Source organism: Chiloscyllium punctatum, chromosome 27 (assembly GCF_047496795.1).
Source record: "Chiloscyllium punctatum isolate Juve2018m chromosome 27, sChiPun1.3, whole genome shotgun sequence".
NCBI classification, from domain to species: Eukaryota; Metazoa; Chordata; class Chondrichthyes; order Orectolobiformes; family Hemiscylliidae; genus Chiloscyllium; species Chiloscyllium punctatum.
Genome location: NC_092765.1, coordinates 34,184,802 through 34,205,902, shown reverse-complemented (window position 1 = coordinate 34,205,902; position 21,101 = coordinate 34,184,802). Strand labels below are relative to the sequence as shown.

The following is a 21,101-nucleotide window of genomic DNA, read 5'->3' as shown; positions in this document are numbered from 1 at the left end:
TGAAGGAGGCCAGGACCTCCATGTCCTTGGCAGAGTGGGAGGGGGAGTTGAAATGTTGGGCCACAGGGCGGTGTGGTTGATTGGTGCAGGTGTCCCAGAGATGTTCCCTAAAGCGCTCTGCTCGGAGGTGTCCAGTCTCCCCAATGTAGAGGAGACCACATTGGGAGCAACGGATACAATAAATGATATTGGTGGACGTGCAGGTAAAACTTTGATGGATGTGGAAGGCTCCTTTAGGGCCTTGGATAGAGGTGAGGGAGGAGGTGTGGGCGCAGGTTTTGCAATTCCTGTGGTGGCAGGGGAAGGTGCCAGAATAGGAAGGTGGGTTGTAGGGGGGCATGGACCTGACCAGGTAGTCATGGAGGGAAACTGTCTTTGCGGAAGGCGGAAAGGGGTTGGGAGGGATATATATCCCTGGTGGTGGGGTGCGTTTGGAGGTGGCGGAAATGTCGGCGGATGATTTGGTTTATGGGTAGGTTGGAAGGTGAGCACCTGGGGGTTCTGTCCTTGTTACGGTTGGAGGGGTGGGGTCTGAGGGCGGAGGTGCGGGATGTGGACGAAATGCGGTGGAGGCATCATTAACCACGTGGGAAGGGAAATTGCGGTGGGGAGTGGTGCCGGTGTAATTGCGGAAGATGGACTGTTCTACGTAGCCAACAAAGAGACAGGCATAGCTGGGGCCCATATGGGTGCCCATGGCTATCACTTTGTTCTGGAGGAAGTGGGAGGATTCAAAGGAGAAATTGTTGAGGGTGAGGACCAGTTCGGCCAAACGAATGAGAGTGTCGGTGGAAGGGTACTGTTAGGGACGTCGGGAGAAGAAGAAACGGAGGTCTTGGAGGAGGTGGAGCGCGTGGTTGGTGTCTCGAATGTATGTGGGGAGTTCCTGGACTAGGGGGGATAGTACAGTGTCGAGGTAGGTAGAGATGAGTTCAGTGGGGCAGGAGCAGGCTGAGACAATGGGTCGGCCAGGGTGGTCAGGCTTGTGGATCTTGGGAAGGAGTGGGGGGTTCCCGGACTGTGAGGTTGGAAGCTGTGGGTGGGTGATCTCCCCCAGCACCACTAATCCAGAATCTGGTTTCCAGCATCTGCAGTCATTGTCTTTTCCCCAATCAGCTAACCTGGGTTGGAAAATGTAGTTGCCGATTTTTGTACAATTTCTCCTCCAGCATCGGAGATGCAAATAATACAATCTTCTGCCAGTAGTGTAAAGGCCTCATTGTGTGGCTGAGACACAATAAGGATGTCCAAACTCTGTCACAACAATAGACCCTACACTTCAAAACCGCGGAGGTACTGCTTTCCCAGTGATCCTGCTAAACTTGACAGACAAACTCGTAAACACTTTGCATGTGTCATCTGGATGCAGAGGGCCAGATTGAATGGGTAGGTTGGTTCTGGAGAGGGATTGGGAGGGTCAGCTATTGAGGCAATAAATAAAATCACAGAGCATTAATAAATAGGTAAGCTTGGTGAGTCAGAAGGAGGTATTCCCACTCCTCCTGGTTGGTAAACAAAACTGGGAAGACAGATACCTGAAGAAAGCTGGTCTTAGTGTTAACCACTGAACCACCGTGGGGCAGCACAGTAGCTCAGTAGTTAGCACTGCTGCCTCACAGCACTACAGTCCAAAGTTCAATTCCAGCTTCAGGTGACTGTCTGTGTGAAGTTTGCACATTCTACCAGTGTCTGCATGGGTTTCCTCCAGGTGCTCCAGTTTCCTCCCACAGTCCAAAGATGTCCAGGTCAGGTGAATTGGCCATGCTAAATTGCCCACAGTGTTAGGTGCATTAGTCAGAGGGAAATGGGTCTGGGTGGGTTACTCTTCGGAGGGTCGGTGTGGACTGGTTGGGCTGAAGGGCCTGTTTCCACACTGTAGAGAATCTAATCTAGTGCCTCACATCGTCGGATGGGTGACCAATCTCAGGAAATCCAGTCCACAGGACTGATGATATAGGTATGAAAGCTGATAATCTTGTGGAATTGGAAGCATTCAGCCTCATCAAAACACACCTACTTGCTGAGAGCAAGTTAGTTGTCATCAACCACCATCACTCCCGCTGCTCCCTCGTTTCCGCCCCCCCCCCCCCCCACCAATCCATTCAATCCATATCCATTAAATTAGAACTGGCTGCGTTAGAAGTAGGTTGGAATCAGAATTCATATTTTAAATGCTCCAAAACCACAAACCCACAGATTCCCCTCCCCTCCCCATCCTCTTGGTGCGTTAAAATCATGCCCATTATGTCATCACTGGAGAACATTTCATGTGAGAATAATCACCCTCATACATGCTGTGAGCGAATCACAGTTTTGCTAAGGCCTTGTATCCATTCAGAACAGTGGGTATAACATTGACCAATATATCTAAAAACTGCACAATACCTTGGGTTCTGTTTCATATGTGTTAAAGAGATGAGGATCCTCAGAAGTCGACTGAAGAAAGGTTCTACCTGAAGAGTTCATACGTGGATATTGGTTTGTGAAATCGAGATGAGATGGACCTGGAATGTGAACTGAAGAGGTTTTAATGTTGCTCTTGTTAGTCAAGTCCATGGCCTTTTCTGAACTGTCTTTGGGCCAAAAGGTGGAGTGTGGTGTTGTTGCTTTCTCTGTAGGCTGCATGTATAAATGCGGAATATAGTCAGGAGAACTTGGCTCAAAAGACAACTGGCCACAACTGAAATGTTGGCCACAAATCCGAGAATACATTGTTGGAGTCCAACCTTCTCTTGTAAGTTGGATTGCTTTTGTTATGGCTGCAGTATGACTTCCTTTTTTCCTAATGACTGTGAACCACCGAATATGAGTGTCTTTGCCCCGACGACTTCGGCATCCAGCAACACTGCAACAATCTCCATGACTGTTTGAACGTGAAGTGGATTTTTGAACAATGACAGATTTTGGGTCAATGCCAAGTCTTTGACACAGAACTCTTTGAAAGTACACCCTTGTTCCTGAAACAGGGAGTCCATATTGTTTACAGAGCTCTCGAAGTTTGGCTTTTGGGCCTTCCTTAATCTGCTGAATGGTCACCGCTATTTCCTCTGAGGTATTTATGTTAGCCATCATAAACTGCTGAAAAGGCAAAGAATTAACATCGTTAACATGCCTGCACTGAAGTGAAAAGTCTTAATGATCAACGTCCTCCTGTTCTGTAGTAATCATGCTACGGCCTGAATACTAAAAGATACAACTCAGCAACATCACTTCTGATCAGTGTGTGAAATGGAGTGGAGTGAAGAACCTGCTGGTTCAGAATCTGCAGCTTAATTGGCTAGGGATGCATCTAGTTGGCCTACATCCAATTCAGTTTAGGCATTGATTTCACAGCTAGTGCAGTTTGGATCAGCAGAGTACTGGTGATTGTTTGCAAAAGGGATAATAATCACAGCGTTTTTGGCATGAACTGAAAGCGAGATTTGTTATACTTTTTACTGGTGTGCCATCTTTGAAATGTACAAAGATAACTGAAACACATTATTTATTCAATAGAGTTCAAAGTTTAAAAAAAAGACAGCATACAACCAACTATAGAGGCATACTAAGACATATTATGAAGTTTATTGTTAATTTGTAAGCAATGTTAGATTAAGTTTCTTATTGCCAGTTAATAAAAGCTGTCAAAATTGTTTAAAAGATATTATAGGTTTTGAATTAATTTTAAATTATAGTCTAGGGCAGAATCACTTCGGTATTAAATGACAATGCTAATCAAGGTCAGTAAAAATACTGTGGGCTAGAAATGTGTTTGTTCCCCAATAAAGCACATGGGGATTGTGATGCATGATTATCCTACAACCATTCAAATTAATATAGACAACACACAAAATCTACACTGCCTGAAAATTATTATGCTGGTCTTGTGCAGTCCAGCACCAAACAGGGCATTGTGGAAAGTGGGAAGAGATTGCGAGGCCCCGAGGAGAAATATGTGTTTCGTCTATAACCATGGATGAGATGCTGGAGGACTGAAGGGTGGCTAATATTGTGCCTTTATTTAAGAAAGGCTATAAGGAGAAGCCTGGGAACTATAGACCTGTGAGTCTGACATTGCTGGTATATAAGTTCTTGGAGGTGATTCTGAAAGATATGTTTTACATGCATTTGCAGAGGCATGGAATGATTAGGGATTGTCAGCAGTTTTGTGAAAGAAGTTGTGTCTCACAAACTTGATTGAGCTTTTTGAGTAAGTAACCAACAGATCAATGAGTGAAGAGCAGTAGACGTTATTTATTGGGACTGTAGAAAAAGCCTTTGGTAAGCTTCCGCATGGAAGACTAATTAGTAAAGTTAGATCACATGGGATTCAGGATGAGCTTGCCAACTGGATACAAAATTGGCTTGAGAGTAGAAACAGATGGTGGCGATGGAGGCTGTTTTTCAGACTGGAGGCGTGTGACCAGTCTTCCACAGGGATCGGTACTGGGTCCACAGTTGTTTGTAATTTATATTAATGACTTGGATGAAAATATTGGAAGCATGATTAGAAAGTTTGTGGATGACACCAAAATTGGTGGCATGGATGACTGTGAAGAAGGTTAGCTAAGGTTAAAAAGAAATCATGATCAATTGGGTCAATGGGCTGAGGAGTGGCAGATGAAGTTTAATTTGGATAAATGTAAAGTATTGCATTATGATAAAACAAACACACAGGACATACACAATAAATGGCAGGGTGCTGGGTTGATTCTGTTTTAGAACAGTAAGACCCAGGGTTCAGATATATAATTATTTGAAATTTGTGTCACAGGTAGACAGGGTGTTAAGAAGGTGTTTAGTATGCTTGCCCTCTTTGCTCAGACCTTCGAATATCGGAGTTGGGATATCATGTTGAAGTTATACAGGATGTTGGGGAGGCCGCTTCTGGAATACTGTGTACAGTTCTGGTTACCATGCTACAGGACACATTAAACTGGGGAGAGGTCATAAAAACTTTGAGGATTTTGCCAGGAAGGGAGTGTTTGAGTTATAAAAGTAGGCTGGAACTTTTTCACTGAGGCATAGGAGGTTGAAGGTTGACCTTAGGTCATACACCCTCGGTAATAGGGAAAGGACTTGAACTGGTGTCGCGTCAGTCATCCCTCTTTTTCTGTGTGGTCACTCTTGCAATACATAGAATATCAGCAGCAATATGCACACAACAAACAACCTTTATTTTTATCAACTCTTGTGACTCTTATTTATTTCCTATCTCAAATTCTCCATAGAGGTGGTGTCGATGAGCCTCCTCCAGCTTAGTGATTGACAAAGCCATTTAAAGTTCAATCACAATGGAATGGGCCTAGAGTTACATGTCGGCCAGAGTCAGTAAGGATAACAGACTTCCTCCATTAATAAGTCACATGGATTTTACAACAGCCTAGTTGGATTACAAATCTGGATGAATGCATCTTTTAGTTTATTCCAGGTTTATTAATTAGTGGAATTTCTATTTCTCAAGCTGCTATATGGTGAGATTTAAAGTTATGTCACTGGAGGTTAAATTCGCTAGGTTACTAGTCGACTAACATTACCATCATGCCAACAACCCCAGGCTCCCACAAACAGCAATGAGACAAACGGTAAGCAGGTAAGCTCTTTTTGATGGCACTAGGTACAGAACCATGAGAAGCTGTGCATGAATTAAAAATTATTGGCTTAGAGTTTCGAACGACCACATGAGGACCCTTCTGAATCCCAATCATAGCAGATTCTGAAGAAATTGCCAGGAATTGAAGATTCCACTGGGAAATTCCTCTAATCCTGGAACCCTCCAAAAGCCTGCATTAAAATTAGAAATTTAAATTAAATGACATTAAGTTAATAATTACTCAGGAAAAGTTAGACCATTAAACATGTAGTCTAATTCTGGAGTAACTATTCAACTGAACCACTTACTTACCACACACACAACCAACTACACTTCCTCCAGATCACTTACACGCCCAGTCCCTGAACTGACACCCCATTCTACCCACCAGGAGCCACCATCCCGGTTCTGGACTTGACAGCCCCTAACCCCACCCTGGATAGGTCACCGCCGTCCACTCTTTATTGTGGTACCCACACTCCCCATTCCCTGACATATCCGATATCTCTCACCCACCCAGACCTACCCTAAAAGCTCCCAGGAACCTTGCTATCTTACACCCTAACACCCTATTCACCTGGCACCCTATCTTCTACAGGATTGGTGCCAACTCCAGCCTTGAGGTGAAGCCCATCACGGACATGTCTGCTTTTTGTTTCTCTTTCTCTGCTTTAGAAGGACTGTAATGCTAAACTTTTAACTTTATTTCTTTATTTTTCAGATTTATACCCAAGATTTTGTACCTAGGCACCTTTGTACCTAAGATAGCGCTCAAAATGTGACTTTGTATACTTTTCACTGCACTGGAGTATCCCTATGCTTGAGTACGTGTGACAATGAAACCTAGTTCTAATTTTAATAGAAGTTTATAAATCATGATAGGCATAGAAAAGGTCAATAGCAAAGGTCTTTCCCTAAGATAGGGGAGTTCGAAACTAGGGTCATACTTTTAAAGTGAGAGGAGAAGGATTTAAAAAGGAATGAGGGACAACGCTTTTACATATAGATTGGTTTGTGTGTGGAATAAACTTCCTGAGAAAGTATGGATGCAGATACACTTACAACGTTTAAAAGACATTTGGGTAAGTATATGAACAGGGAAGGTTTGAAAGAATATGGGCCAACATAGGCAGGAGGGACTAGTTTAGTTTGGGAACATGGTTCGCGTAAACTAGTTGAACTGAAGGGTCCGTTTCCATGCTGTATTACTTTATGCTGCTGAGTGGTTGCATGCCTCAGCAGGGAGCTCAAGTTGACTTGGACTAATACTACAAAGTCATTGTTTAACACTAGCCCACACTTGTTAGAAACATAGAAAATAGAAACATGAGTAAACCGTTCAGCCTTCGAGCCTCCTGCAAATTCAATATGATCATTGGATGGGGTTTGAGTATAAGAGCTGGCAGGTCATATTAAAAGGGTACAAGACTTTGGTTCGGCCACATTTAGAATACGGTGTACAGTTCTGGTCACCACATTACCAAAAGGATGTGGACACTTTGGAGACGGTGCAGTGAAGGTTTACAAGGTTGTTGCCTCGTATGGAAGGTGCTAGCTCTGAAGAGAGTTGAGTCGATCAGGATTGTTTTCATTAGAAAAAAGCAGATTGGGGGGGGGGGGGGACCTGACTGAGATCTACAAAATCATGAAGGGTATAGACAGGGTAGGGTAGATAGAGATAAGGTTTTTCCCAGGCTGAGGAATTCAATAATGACAGGACACACGTTCAAGGTGAGAGGTGAAAAGTTTAAGGGGGATCCACGCAGTAAGTACTTTACACAGAGGGCGGGAGGTGCCTGGAACATGTTGCCAGCAGAGGTAGTAGAGACAGGCATGGTAGATTCATTTAAGGTGTGTACGGACAGATGCATGAGAAGGTGGGGAGTAGAGGGTTACAGATCCTTAGGAATTGGGCAATAGGTTTAAACAATGGATTTGGATTGGCTCAGGTTTGTAGAACTGGAAGGCCTGTACCTGGGCTGTAAATTTTGTTTGTTTTTTTTTGTTTATCATGGCTGAAAGGAGAGGTGCACTTTGACTGAAGTTATTGCGGAAAGATTATGAGGAGGAAGTGGAGTTGAAATGCAGACTCAAGGTTCTTTGGTCTGGAAGCCTTGGTATAAGAGGTGGAAAAGTGAAGAGAGGCCATCTTTAATCTGATGATCAGGAGATCCTCCAAACAGAAACTGCAAAGGCCACGGAACAAGTTAGTCATTGCAGCCAATGTCAGCAATCTCATTGCATGGACTCAAAGGCAATTCTACAAAATGTCTAATTATCTATCCTGAGTGGTCAAGGTCAATGGATGCAGCTTCATAAGCAATATACTTAAAAGAAACACCAGCACACACGTTCCTTAATTCACAAGTTTCACTTACTTACCGACAGTCCTTATCAGGGATGGCTCAAACACAGTATTCATCACCTTACCTCATCCTCATCCTCATCCACATGACGCTGCTGAAAACTTCATTCCCACATTACATAGCTTCCAAATTCTGCCAACAATTCAATCATAACCGGCAAGTAACCCCAACACATTACACAACACTTACTGACACCTTTCCCTCTCTTGCAAGGCAGCAGGATCTATTGGCGTGCTGACAGGTACAATTGCATTTTCTCAGTCTCAAGGAGGAGACAGTGCTGTCAATAGTTGGTATGGCCATGACTAGGGTCAGAGGCAGAACTGACAACCATGGACGATGATGTTTCCAAATAATCCACCTCTGATATCCCTCTTACCCTCTATCCCAGGGTCATGTCGGATTTTCAAGATGCAGGCTGTGAAAGAATACACTTCTTAAATTTTCCCACTTTTCCTCATTCCATCTTTAGCCTTATGTTTTCATCCTTTGAGGCACCTAAGAACTGGCACCCAGTCAAGAACTGTTATAGGAGCCTCAAGTGCAGAAGGTGTAGAGGGTAATGAAAAAGAAACTTTGTCACCTGATTTCACATTAACTCACAGCTTAGATACAGGCACCTTTTGAATTTGAGAGGGTAGCAAAGAGGTGGACTCAACAGGGGTTGTCTCCAGGACAGATGGGTTACAGTTAAGGCAGGATTTGAACTGTATGGGTGACAATCTTTGCACAAAGCTTGAAGCCCCTTAACCACAGATTGAAAGTGATAGGCAGCTCCATGAGAATACTTGCAGACCCAAACATGATTCAGCACTTGGTGGCTGATGGCTCAGCTTTTATTGAAACAGAAGCCATCAATATTTGGTGCTGCAGTAGACAATCAGAGTAGAGATTACTTTGTCTCAAGTTGAGGCCACTACAGCCACAGATACTGGTCTTCTTAGGTCGCACGAGTGCTTCAGTATTCTGTCCTCACTTTACTAAGATTGCTAAAGCACAACCCACACGTTAGTAACAGATGTTCCCTGGTTCATGAACCTGTTTTTTTTTTCTCTCAGGATGATAGCATTGTTTTACCAGAATTGCCACACTGTCAGTGTTTTACTTATCATCCATTATTGAGGCCATTGACACCCTTACCAAAGTGGTGCAGTCTCAACATAGGCCTTCAGGATCCAGAGCTGCCTGAGGTCATCTTGTACTATCCTCTGCAGTTTCAGTCACTGGAGGTCAGTAACCTTCTATCAGTCGTGCTGCAGTCAGTTGGGGAGGACAGCACATGCTTGGCTTGGCATGACAGGCACTAAGTGAATACGAGTACCAGTTGAGTAAGATATTACTGCACTAACATATGATTGAGGCTTCACTGGGATTGATTATCTGGAAAGGATAACGCTGGAAAAAGGATTTTTGCTACTGTTGATAAGATCTTTCTAAGCTGTTTTATGCAATTTTTCCTTTTGTGTCATAAACTTTTGTTCATCTGTTAAAAGACATTGACTGCCTAGTGTGAATATGTTCAGTGTTTTGCTACCATAATTACCAACTGAAAGGTTAAACTTATGATTAGCCAAACCAGGTTTCACTCTTGAATTGACTTGTCCAGAATTATCATTATGTGGAGTCATAGCATTGTCACTCTCAAATGCAGCAATTTAGGGCAAATTGGGAAATGCAACACATATTATTGCCTGGAAGGATTCACAAAGCAATTCAGAACAGAACTCACCATCACTACCACTGGCAGCAGCATCCTCAGTTTGCTATGATATTGCGGGTCTGCAGGTCCAAACTCTGTGAGCACCTCCTTTTTAAAGCCTAGGTTCTGCATACACAATTATCTAAGCTAAGTTGGGAGGAGGAAAAGTTCCTCTCGAAGATATTATGTCAATAAAGCCTCTTACTTAAGAGCACTTCTCTCCCCATTTATTCAGTATCTGCACATATCTCATCCTTTTTGATGAATCTGCTCAAATTCCCTCTCACACTGCAGCCCAAAACTGAGTTGCATCTATTACAAGGAGCAGGTGGTCTGGCTATAATTTGATTTGATTTACTATAGTTACACGTTCCCAAGTACAGTGAAAAGCTTTGTTTTGCAAGCAGTACATGCAGATCATAACCAGCAAGAACAGAGATCATAGAGTGATGCAAACAGGTTACACTGCACAGCACAGCATTTCAACATTATAACCTTGCATTGACAGTGGTGAAAGTTGTGTGCTGGAACTGTTGGGACTTTAAAATGGTGACATATTGGTGCAAGTTTGTTTTTAAAAATAAACTAGAGCAGGCAGTCCTTCTGGAACAGTGACATAATTCAGTAAACATCAAACAGCAGGTATTCTTTGCGGTGACTTATGATATCTGGAGTAAACATTGAATGGTATTAACTTGACCTCAGTTTAGAATCAAAAGAGTGTTTTTGGTTTAAAAAAAAACTCAGAGGCTGAAAGTTTTCAGGATAGTTTGGAAGAGACCTTACTGGGTCAGTTGCAAGTATAGGCTCACTATGAGCAAGGAACTCTTTCAGAGTAATTAAGGGAATTAGTTACCTCAGAAGAAAGGTTTAGTTTGTGCAACATCCAGGCCAGAGTGTTTGGTTAGAAATCTTCAGGGTATTAGAAGCTAGCAAATTCTTAGCGCTCAGTCTTGTGTCTATTCATGTAAGAAGGCATCCCATTTTACAGGACAGAAACTGGAAGAGTCAGAGATGTCGAACCTCAAGATTTGATATCGAACTGTAGTTCTCTGGATTTGAATCACTGTAAAGGGGTGTTGTAGATAACTAATTTGAAACAAGCTTGTTTTGCTAGTTATTTTAGGATGTTGATAGTTGTATTCTAAATCTAAATAGTTTGATTTTAATTTGGTTTCATATTTTATGTCAAAGAATTATATTCTACTATTGAAAAAACTCAGTAGCCTTGGATGACTATGTTGCAATTTTCAAATGTAAAAAAAATTAAAGGAACACAAATTTGATCTATCAGGCTAACTGTCATTCTGGAATTTGACTTGTTTGGTGGAACTGTTAGCTTGGATCAGAACCCAACCAAAGACTTCTCTATTTTTAAAACATCTCCTGCCAAGATTGCCAATTTTAATCAAGATTTAAAACCAACCAGCACTTCTGCAAAAAAAAATTAAATCTAACAATAACGAATTGCCATTAACCATCAACTGGGAATGATCACTTTTAATCGTACTATGTAGGAGGTTCTTACTGCTAATGAGTGTGTATTTCACTGTACATCTTTAAAGGAGAATGTCAGCTGGAGCAGCAAAAAGTGGCAGCACTGATGTCAAATCAGGACGGCATGGTGACTGGCATCACAATCTACATACTCCATATTTTCATAGAACACTCCTGCTACCCATGTTAACATCTTCAAGAAGATGGCATTTGGCGGGCACAGTGTATGCAAAGTTCAGAAATTATTTTGGTTCGAAAATGTCACTGGTAGAACCAACACGATGGCACACATGACATAAGTTTTGTGGTCTATATGTTTGACTAAGAACTTTGTCGTAATTATGGTACTTCCTTCAAGAAAAATGTTCACAGCCCAGGGCTAAGTTGCAGTAAAGCTTACAATCAAAAATCTCAAATTTCGGCAATATAATCAGTTTAAAAACATGCAAACAGGTAACAATTAATGGTATAAAAGCTGAACAAATTCAACACCTAGTAAGGAAATAGTGCATGAAATATGAAAATAAAATGAGTAAAATAAAATTTAAAACACATTAAAATTGTAAACAAATTCATAATTTTGACATTGCAGGTGCTGAAGTGCGTATGCATTTCATCATTTACTATTTCAGTACCTTTGTTATGATCCTGGCTATTGGTAATAGTGGACAAGTCAAATCCCATAATGAAATCTAGCTTGGTAAATAGTGGTTAATTTTAGTCATGAGTTAATGGGATGGTTAATCACGAAAACATATTTAACCTAGGCTGTGAGTGTTGTTTAACGACCTAAGTTTAATACATAAAAGAAGAACAAAAAACAGCTTGCAGGCAGTTAGAAAGATATAAATGCAAATATCAAAGCAAAATTGCAACCTGTTTCTGAACACCATCAGTTGTGGTGACAAAATCTTCATCCAAGAGAAATGCCACTCCTATTTCAACTGAAGTCCTTACTTAACTGACAATTTTACAGTTCCTTTTCCTTTAAACTGTTGAGGTTTTTATTTAATGATTCCTTGAGTCCACTGGCATGAAACACTCACAATTCTGATGACCAAAACTTTCTCAATCTTCACAATTTGAGGGTTTCTATTCAAACTCTCCAGGCTTGGAAGGTCATAGACTGGAAACCACTTTTGCTGAGGCATTTGGCTCCTCTGAATGCAACTGAAAAAAAAACTGTTCTCTTCTGTACTCAACTCCTAGTTTTTCTAAACTAAAACTTTGAAACTTTTGATCTACAGACAAAACTAAACAAGTTGCCTAAGTGTGTTTTACACCCATTAGTCTAAACATTCATTCATTAATATTACAGGGGTTCTCTCAGGGATACTGCTATAGTCATATGCTTTCTTGAAACTGATACATTTAGGTCACTGCTCAAATGGACTTCTGATACTTAAACAAAAAGACTCACAGAAGTGACCCAGATCCTTCTGCCTTTATTTTGCAATCCAAATCCAAACACAGATTATGTATTATACACTTGCATCACAACTTTTCTATCCTATACCTTATGAAATTGAATTTAGTCAAATTTGGGAATTGCCTCAATTGGTCTAGGTATGGTGAGAGTAAGCAGTTTTGAAAGTTGTTAAATTTCATGAGGGATTTCCTGAATTTAGTATAAATTTTATCTCTTATTTATAGAGTTTTGAGGTTTATGAACGAAGGCACTGTTGTTAATCTGGAGAGCCTTAAGGTCGAAGTCAGCTTCTCTATTCTTTCAATCTGGGCAGTGTTCATGTGTATGAGGTCAAGGTAGCATACAGGTGCAGTTTATTCAATTAATCGATGGATGTAGTCAGCGCAGATTAACAACAGGCACAGGAAACAGTGGCATATTGCTCATCACTGGTGCCCCAGATCATTCTGCCACAGACTACAAATACTATATCCAAACGAGCTAACTTTAAAAGCAAGTGTCACAACATGCTGGGGAAATATAAACAAATTCACAGCAGATGTCCTGTCCTCCCACCCAAGACATCCCACCCAAGAGTAGCCAGCCAATTTGATTGCCTGACAGCTCTAGCAGCACCAGAACTGAGTAAATTGGCACTGAAAGAAAAGACAATGGATCTCAGAAGAGGGAGGTCCTGGGCTTTAGGAGGGGATGAGATAAAGAAACCACAGGATTAGGTGTGGTGAAGGCCACGAGGGAAGGTACGAAGGAGGTGAAAGGGGGTGCTGCTCTCAATGTACACACCAAACCCCCTGAGAATTACAGCGTCCCTTCCCCTACATTTTAACCAACTACATTAAAGTTTTCAATCTCACCCTCTGAATAATATTATAATACAGTCAGAATAATACTTGGTACAACTCAATTCCTGATGAAAAGCTTATGCCTGAAATGTCGACTCTCCGGCTCCTTGGATGCTGCGTAACTGGATGTGCTTTTCTTGCACCTCACTCTTCGACTCAACTCACTTGCAAACATTCTTTTCTAAACATGGTACACAGGTTGTTGATTTCAGCACCTTCCTGTCCACCATCTTATGTCACCTGGTTTGGGGTGGGCAAGCAACCTGTCATACCTTCAATGCCTCACCCTCTACCCCCACAGAAACACACCTACCTGAAATCCAGCCTGATGTTGCAAGGTAGAAGTAGAAAGTCTTGGTGATCAACCAGATATATGGGCAGACACTCACCTCAGAAAGTGACAGGATGCAAAGTTTTCCAAGGATTTGGTGCAACCGTATCACAGCCCCAGTACTCAGACAGAAAAGGAGTTTTCAGAGTTGGTAATGGTGACCACAAGCAGTTTTACGAGCATAACACTTGGACTCCAAGAAAGTTACAATATTTCCTAAAATTTAGAGGGGTGGTTTGATTAAAGTTTTCAAGACATTAGGGGGAACAGATAGGGTAGCTGGAAATGAACTATTTGCAATGATCTGGCAGTCCTGGACAATAGAGCACATTCAAAGCAGAGCCAGATCTTTCAAGAGTAAAATTTGATCTCTCTTCTACATACAAAGGGTGATAAAAAAAGTTTGTAATTCCTCAGTAGATAGCAATTGATGCTAGATCAATTATAAGTTCTAAATCTGAAGTTGCTAGATTTTTGTGCACAAAAGGTATTGAGAATATATAGAGTTTTGTCACAAATCAGCCATGATCATATTGATTGATAGGACAGGATTCAGGGTATTAAATGGCTACTCCTCTTCTTATGTTTCTAACCTGGATAAAAACATTAGAAATAAAAAGAGACTGGATGTGAGTCTAGAGAACATAACTGGGACTATTTTAAATAAGATACAGGCAGGAGAAAGAAGAGCTTATAATTCTCTAATGGTGTCTTGGACATCATTCTGAAGATTGTAAGAACTCACAGGGAGATTCAGAGAACTGGTGTGCATAGCTAGAACTGGCAAAGGAGGCCAAACTTTTTTTAGTTTTGACAAAGGTCATTGACCTGAAGCATTAACTCTGTTTCTTTCTCGACAATCCTGGCAAACCTGCAGGGTATTTTCAGCATTTTCTGTAATCACTTGGGTCTTAAGTTGAGATATTTCTATTCATTTTTTGTGAATCACAAATGGGCTTGTTTATGAAGCTCCATTGGTCCATATTCAATAGTTGCCTCTGAAGTGGGCTTTTCCATTGAAAAACATGAAGAACCTTCTCAATTCCCTTCAGCTTATTGACAAGTCTTCAACCAAATCAAGTGAATTAATATGATATCATAGGCTTTGAACCTAGCCAACATACTTCAGTACAGTTATGAAATGTGAAAAATTGCACATGTATGTCACATCTATTATACTGATCCCAAGATAGTTGAAGTATTACTTTTCTTAGATTAGATTAGATTAGATTAGATTACGTACAGTGTGGAAAATAATAGGTTTATTCACAGAATGCAGTGTGACATGTGTATGCTTCCTTATTACCAATTCAGTGGTCCAGTGGTCTCTCTTTATAAGTGCTCTCAGCTTTATTTTCTCATCAGCCTTTTCAGAGATGTTCTGAGGTACCCCTGAAACAGATGGGACCTGAACCCAGGCCTCCTGGCTCAGAGAAATGGACAAAAACACTGCATCACAAGAACCCCTGTTTGTGGTCTCAGTATTAAATTACACAATGCCCTTCACCTGTGTGTCTGATGCATTTTATTAACATACCATTTATGTGGTTTACAGAATGCAGATCCAGAGTGGATATTTGATGAGTGAATATGGAGATGGCATGGACTATAAGGTAGCACAGGTGGACAGCATCGGGTGATGGGAATACAAATTGCCATGGAGGGGGAGAATACGAAAATGAGACTGTATGAGGGTTTAGGAGCTAGGGGATCTAACAGTTTTTAAAACAAACTGAGCCAGGCATTCTAGCCAGATCACTTCGGCACATACTTGCCTCTTTGGTCACTGACAATCTGTTTCTGGGTTGGTAGGCCTGTTTTAATCTCTCCTTGCTGCATAAATTGATTCTGACATGGCCCTTTCAACTGAGGCGAACAGGAAATTTCCAAACTGGAGCTACTCACCTCAACAGCAAATATCCAGCCAAGGTCCAAATGGTTAAAGGACAATTTTACATATAATGCAAGGAAAGATCTCCTTCGTGCAAACAGTTAGCAATGTGCAGAATGTATTTCAGTACAGTAGTGCAAACAATCCCTGGAATCATTTCGAAATATTTTAATATTATAATTAGAAAATTGTACAGTCTTTCTGGATAAATGGTTTCCTTCATGGATAGGTGTCCTATGATTTTGAGGTGTGATAAGATGATGCTCTTTTCTCCAGACATGAGGGGTTGACAGTTGACATAATAAGTGCCTGTAAAATTTGTTTCGATGACGTGGGAAGAGGTTAGTGTTGAGTATCAACATTGGTAAGGATCCAAGAGGCCAAATGGTGTGTTTTTGTCCAATAAATTCTTCATAAAAAGACACTCCCTTATCAATCTTGATGTATCTTATTTTACCATCCCATAAGACTGTTTCTCCTATTCAATAACAAGCATTTACTCATTGTATAATAACATCTATTTACCACATATATCTGAAGAAAATGCAAAATTCTAAGTTCTATATTACAGTAAAGCCTATTTATCACAGAAGGTTGGTACGAGGTGGTGGTGCTTAAACTTTTAATTGAAAAAGACACAATCATAACTGAATGAAATCAGCTTCTGATACGGCAGCAAAATGCTGTACCGTGTGCGTCAGGAACATCTAGACCTCAAACTGAAACATTGTTTTGTATTCTCCGCACATGCAGGCATCCATGTTAATAGTATTTAACACGTGATATACCATAATGAGTCCTGAGTTATTTGAAAAGTATACTTTGTAGTCTTAAAATTATTCTCCATTGGCAGAGTCCCAAAATTTCCCAGCTATCCCATTAAACATAGGAATACTTCATACTTCATTTTGATGAATACACCTCGAATGCCAATGAATGTGATAAGTTGGTGAATATTTTCACTCTCTTAACCATCTCATGTTTTCATGCTGTTAGTTATTTCTGTATTCCTGTTTCAGCATCTCGCTTTGTGCTTTCTCGATTTTGGTTTCACTTCACATAACCCTTTTTTATTGATTTTTTTTCTGCCATTCTTTGAATAAGGAATGGTGGTGTGTGATGTCAATTATTACAGGTTGCATTTGTGGTGGGAAATACTAGGAAGATGTGACCCTTAGACATCTCCCTTTCTTAATCACTTAAGATTCTGGTCAGGCAGCATTCAAGGAGCAAGAGAATCGACGTTTCGGGCATGAGCCCTTCTTCAGGAAAGGCTTATGCCCGAAGAAGGGCTCATGCCAGTAACGTCGATTCTCCTGCTCCTTGGATGCTGCCTGACCTGCTGCGCTTTCCAGCAACACATTTTCACTCTGATCTCCAGCATCTGCAGTCCTCACTTTCTCCTCACTTAAGATTCTCCCAAACATTTGTATCCTATATCTCTTTCTTTTCCTACAATCATTAAATCCAACAATAACACAATAACTCCCTGAGTTATCAATTCCTTCATAACTTCTTTCTTCAGTCGTTAGTCACCTCACCCTGAACTTTCTCCCCACACTCCACTTTTCCCATTTGCTCTCCCAAAAAAATTGGTTTTCATGGTTAAAGGCCCCTTATCATTAAAAAAAGATTCCCTCTTATCTCTTGATTTCTGTTTCTGTCAAAAAAGGTTTCATTTTGCTTTCAAAATTCAACTTGTTTGCTGAAATTAAATTTAAATGAGAAAAGAAGCTACCATTCTGCATGCACATTTGTACCTTTCTCATCCTACATCTATGAAAGATCAGCAGTAAAAATTTCAGAAAATGTGGAATTCTTGTCTCTGGACACTGAAAAAGGTTTGCCTTTTTAAATACAAACTTGTTTCTCCATTTTTTTTTGGTTCCACAACCACTACCAAAAGCCCCTGATTTTGAATTGATAATAAACAGAGATAATGGTAAAACTATACAAATCATTGGTTATTCCACAGTTGCAAAATCATGTGCGCTGTTGACTGTCAATGCTCATGCAGATGATATAGAAGAGCTTCAATAACGAAAGGCTTTGGCTAAAAGGAGCGACTAATTAAGTTGTTTGAACAGACAAAGTATATAAGTTAGAAGAGGACACATTTCTAAAGGATTTTTACTGAGGAAAGTACATTTTTCATTTTCAGTAATTCAGTAACTAGATAATATTAAGTTAAAACCATCACTAAAAGAACTAAAGTGAAGGTAAGAGAATGAAGTTTGTAAACAGGCTTGTTGCAACTTGGAATACCCTAGCCTGAATGATGGTGTAAATAGTATACAAAATACTGCTTAAAAGGAGTGGTAAAATTTTGAAAATAACAATTTAAAAGATTATGTAGAAAATATGAGAGATAGTACAATGACTAACTCTTCATATTACATGAATAGCCTTCCTCTGTACTACAAAATGCAATGAATTTATTTGAGTACACACAAGCTTACAGCCATGCCTTTCTCCATGTTATAAATGTCATATCATGTAATCTTTACAAAATGCACACCACCAGGATACTCCTGACCAGCAAGTTTAAAGAACAAAACACATTAATCAGTAATGATTGATGCATATCAGTGTGTTTGCAGATATCTTGTTTTCTAACATTTAAACATTGAGGCAATTTGAGTCAACCTTTCATAGGTTCCTTTTCTATTCCTTTTCATTCCCCCTGAGCTTTCAATTAGTCATCCATTATTTATAATACACACATGCCATGTCCCTTTTAGGAGGCCTACTGTCCATCTTTGAACAGTATGAGACCAGAATGCAATTTAAGGATCATTCGGCACTACAGTATTAGAAAATTGAATACCACTTTTTTCCTTTATTTTTCTAAGCCATCTCTTCTGTCGATTCTTCTTTCAGTACAACCCATTAAATTTCTGTACCTGCAGCCCATGACATGAACATGTCAAGAAAGGCCCCTTCCTGACTTCATTATAAAAAATAATCCCATTGCAGCTGTTAACAGTGAAAGAAAGCACACATGAAGCATTACAGTGCATTTAGTTTTAACAACTGAACCTGAAAGATTGCAGCACACATGCTTAATGCTTACCCTGTTGTTTGAACCCACACACAGTGAAGCCAGGCATCCAAGCTGACATAGAACTAATCACCCAAAGAATCCCACAATGCAGTAGGGGTGCTGTAAACTGGGTTACTGCAAATGCTGAAAAAGCAGGGACTCTCATTATACATCTCAGGATGTAAGAACATGATCCTTTTGAAACTGCTTATGCAGTGCCTTTTCATTATTTCATTTCTATGGTAATGAACTTTGATAATAAATAAAATTCCAGTTTTTAAAAGATAGCATTGTAATAATTTAATAAAATTTAAAGGACAGAAAATAAAATTAAAATGTCCAGATGCAATTTTGTACATGATTTATTTGGCCTTGGTGCTTGGATTTTTTTCCCCCTGTTTCTGCTTCTGCCCTGTCCTCATTGCTACTTCCCACCTCCTCCTGGAGCCAAGAATGGAATAATCTGACGAGAAGACCTTTACAGTGTTACAATAAGTAGCTTCCACAGTTCACCTCTGCATGGAATTTCTTTAGGTAATAATGAATGTAAAAGAATGAATATATTTTGCAACTAGCCACACAAACTGGTGTGCTTGATTTTAGACATTTAGTTTGATTCCTGCAGCCTATTCACATTTCAATCATGTTTTGTGGCACAAAAAATGAAAACAAGTGACTGAAATTGATCTGATTAATGGCATTATCTTGTGGAAAATAACGGTTTACCTACAATTATTTCAGAGCATTGTACCTTTTAAATAAAATACAAAAGAAAAGCTGACCCCTCTAGTTGGGGTTTCATGTGCCTTTGATGCAATTATTCAACTTTATTATTCATCCTAGCACAAATAATGGCACCGATAGATTTCCCAATGGAAATCTCTTTATCTAGCATGCTTGGAAGAGGGAAATCTGCCAAGAGATGCCAGGCAGGTGTACTGTATCCACCCAATGCTACCCACGCACACCCATCAGCACAAAGAGTTGAATGCTTCACTTTAACTGAAGGTTAATGCAGATGGAAGAAAATCTTTCCAAAGGGCAGAAGGTATGAATGGTACCTCAAAGATTTGTGATTATCTGACTAACTGTAATGTTGGAGGCCTCCTCAGAAGCACCCAATCACATTGGCATGCCTTCAATAGCATATGAGATCAACAGATGATCTGCAGCCAGTAGGCTGAGTTAAGCACACCCACCAAGATGCTACTAATCACTGCTACAGACGTTGGCACATCAATTTGGCAATCATCATGGGATCTGTCTTCTCAGGTCTGGATTAGCAGAAAGGAGTATGTAGAACTGTGCCATCTGCTGCAAGGACACCTGCAGCAACGACTTAGTGACAGCAATGGTTGATTGCAGCCTTAAAATTGGCTCCATCATCGAGCAGGCATGCGACAGAGAGTGCAGTAGGATACCAAAAGGGGCAAGCAACCCTTTCTCATAATGCTATCATACAACCCAAACTCAATTTTAGCAGCCATCAAATAAGTTTCAAATTTAGTGCTATTCTGTCAGATGCCTGTAGGCTTCTCCCTGTATCCTAGACTTCTTTTGATCTCATGTTTGTGAGTCCTTGATTCCTTGCTTGCTCTGGTTTGGCAAACGCTTTCCAATTTTTTTATTATCCTCTTTGACTGATGGGCATAGGTTATGAACCTGAACCAGATTCATAACGCCAATCCAATTAAATTTCACTTGCCCTCACCAGTTATATGGTGAGCTCATACATCTTTTTTTTCACCATTTGTACTCTGCAGCACAGAAAATATGGAACTGGATTTAATGTGTCCAGGAAATACCTTAACAGAGATGCCGAAAAGATTTGGCTCAGGTCTTGTGGTCAGCATCGATGCTAAATCTGTTGCTGACAAAAATAGAAATTGCTGGAAAAGCTCAGCAAGTCTGGCAGCACCTGTGGGGAAAAAAAAAATCAGAGTTACAGTTTCAGGTTGCTGCTGCCCATGAAGATTTCTACAACCCAACCTTTTTATGATTTTCCACCAGGAGCTTCTACCCTGGGTGAAGCATTGAGAGTTCAACACAGATAAGGAATATCACTGAGCACAAGAAAGGTGGCCACAAAGATGAGATGCCTGTTTTCATGCAAGTAATTATTGTATTCCGGTAAGTTTCTAAAGGTTGGAAGTCTTTCAGTGGGTTAGTGATAGGTTATTGACTGAGTAAGTGAGCAAGTTAATTTTTTTTAATTTAACCCCCCACACTACCGCCTAACTGCGGTAGTGCTTATATTTTTCCCAGCACCCATGGTGTGTGTGTACAGGTGTGAGACACAGTGAGAGACACAAAGTGCATGAATCTTTATTCAATTTCCACCACCAGGAAGATAGGAAAACACCCAAGTGGCCAGTGACAAGCACTGCCCTTCACATCAAAGGGCAATGCTGTGTGATCAAAACAGTGAAGG

At 40.5% G+C, this 21,101-nt stretch overlaps 1 protein-coding gene across 10 annotated transcripts in view; it reads right to left on the bottom strand.

Annotated features, from left to right (window-relative positions):
* Window positions 1-18,773, bottom strand: part of LOC140453642 (zinc finger MYM-type protein 4-like) — a 202,647-nt gene extending 183,874 nt beyond the window's left edge. For 8 of the 10 annotated variants that reach the window (XM_072548508.1, XM_072548513.1, XM_072548510.1 and 5 more), the window contains exons 1-2: window positions 18,701-18,773; window positions 2,386-3,078 (exon numbers count right to left, since the gene is read on the bottom strand). In XM_072548508.1, the coding sequence (XP_072404609.1) occupies window positions 2,386-3,072 (687 nt within the window). In that variant the 5' untranslated portion in view covers window positions 3,073-3,078; window positions 18,701-18,773. The remainder of the gene's footprint in view (window positions 1-2,385; window positions 3,079-18,700) is intronic. The other 2 variants (XM_072548509.1, XM_072548516.1) reach the window with 2 other exon arrangements.
* Window positions 18,774-21,101: the final 2,328 nt, after the last annotated feature.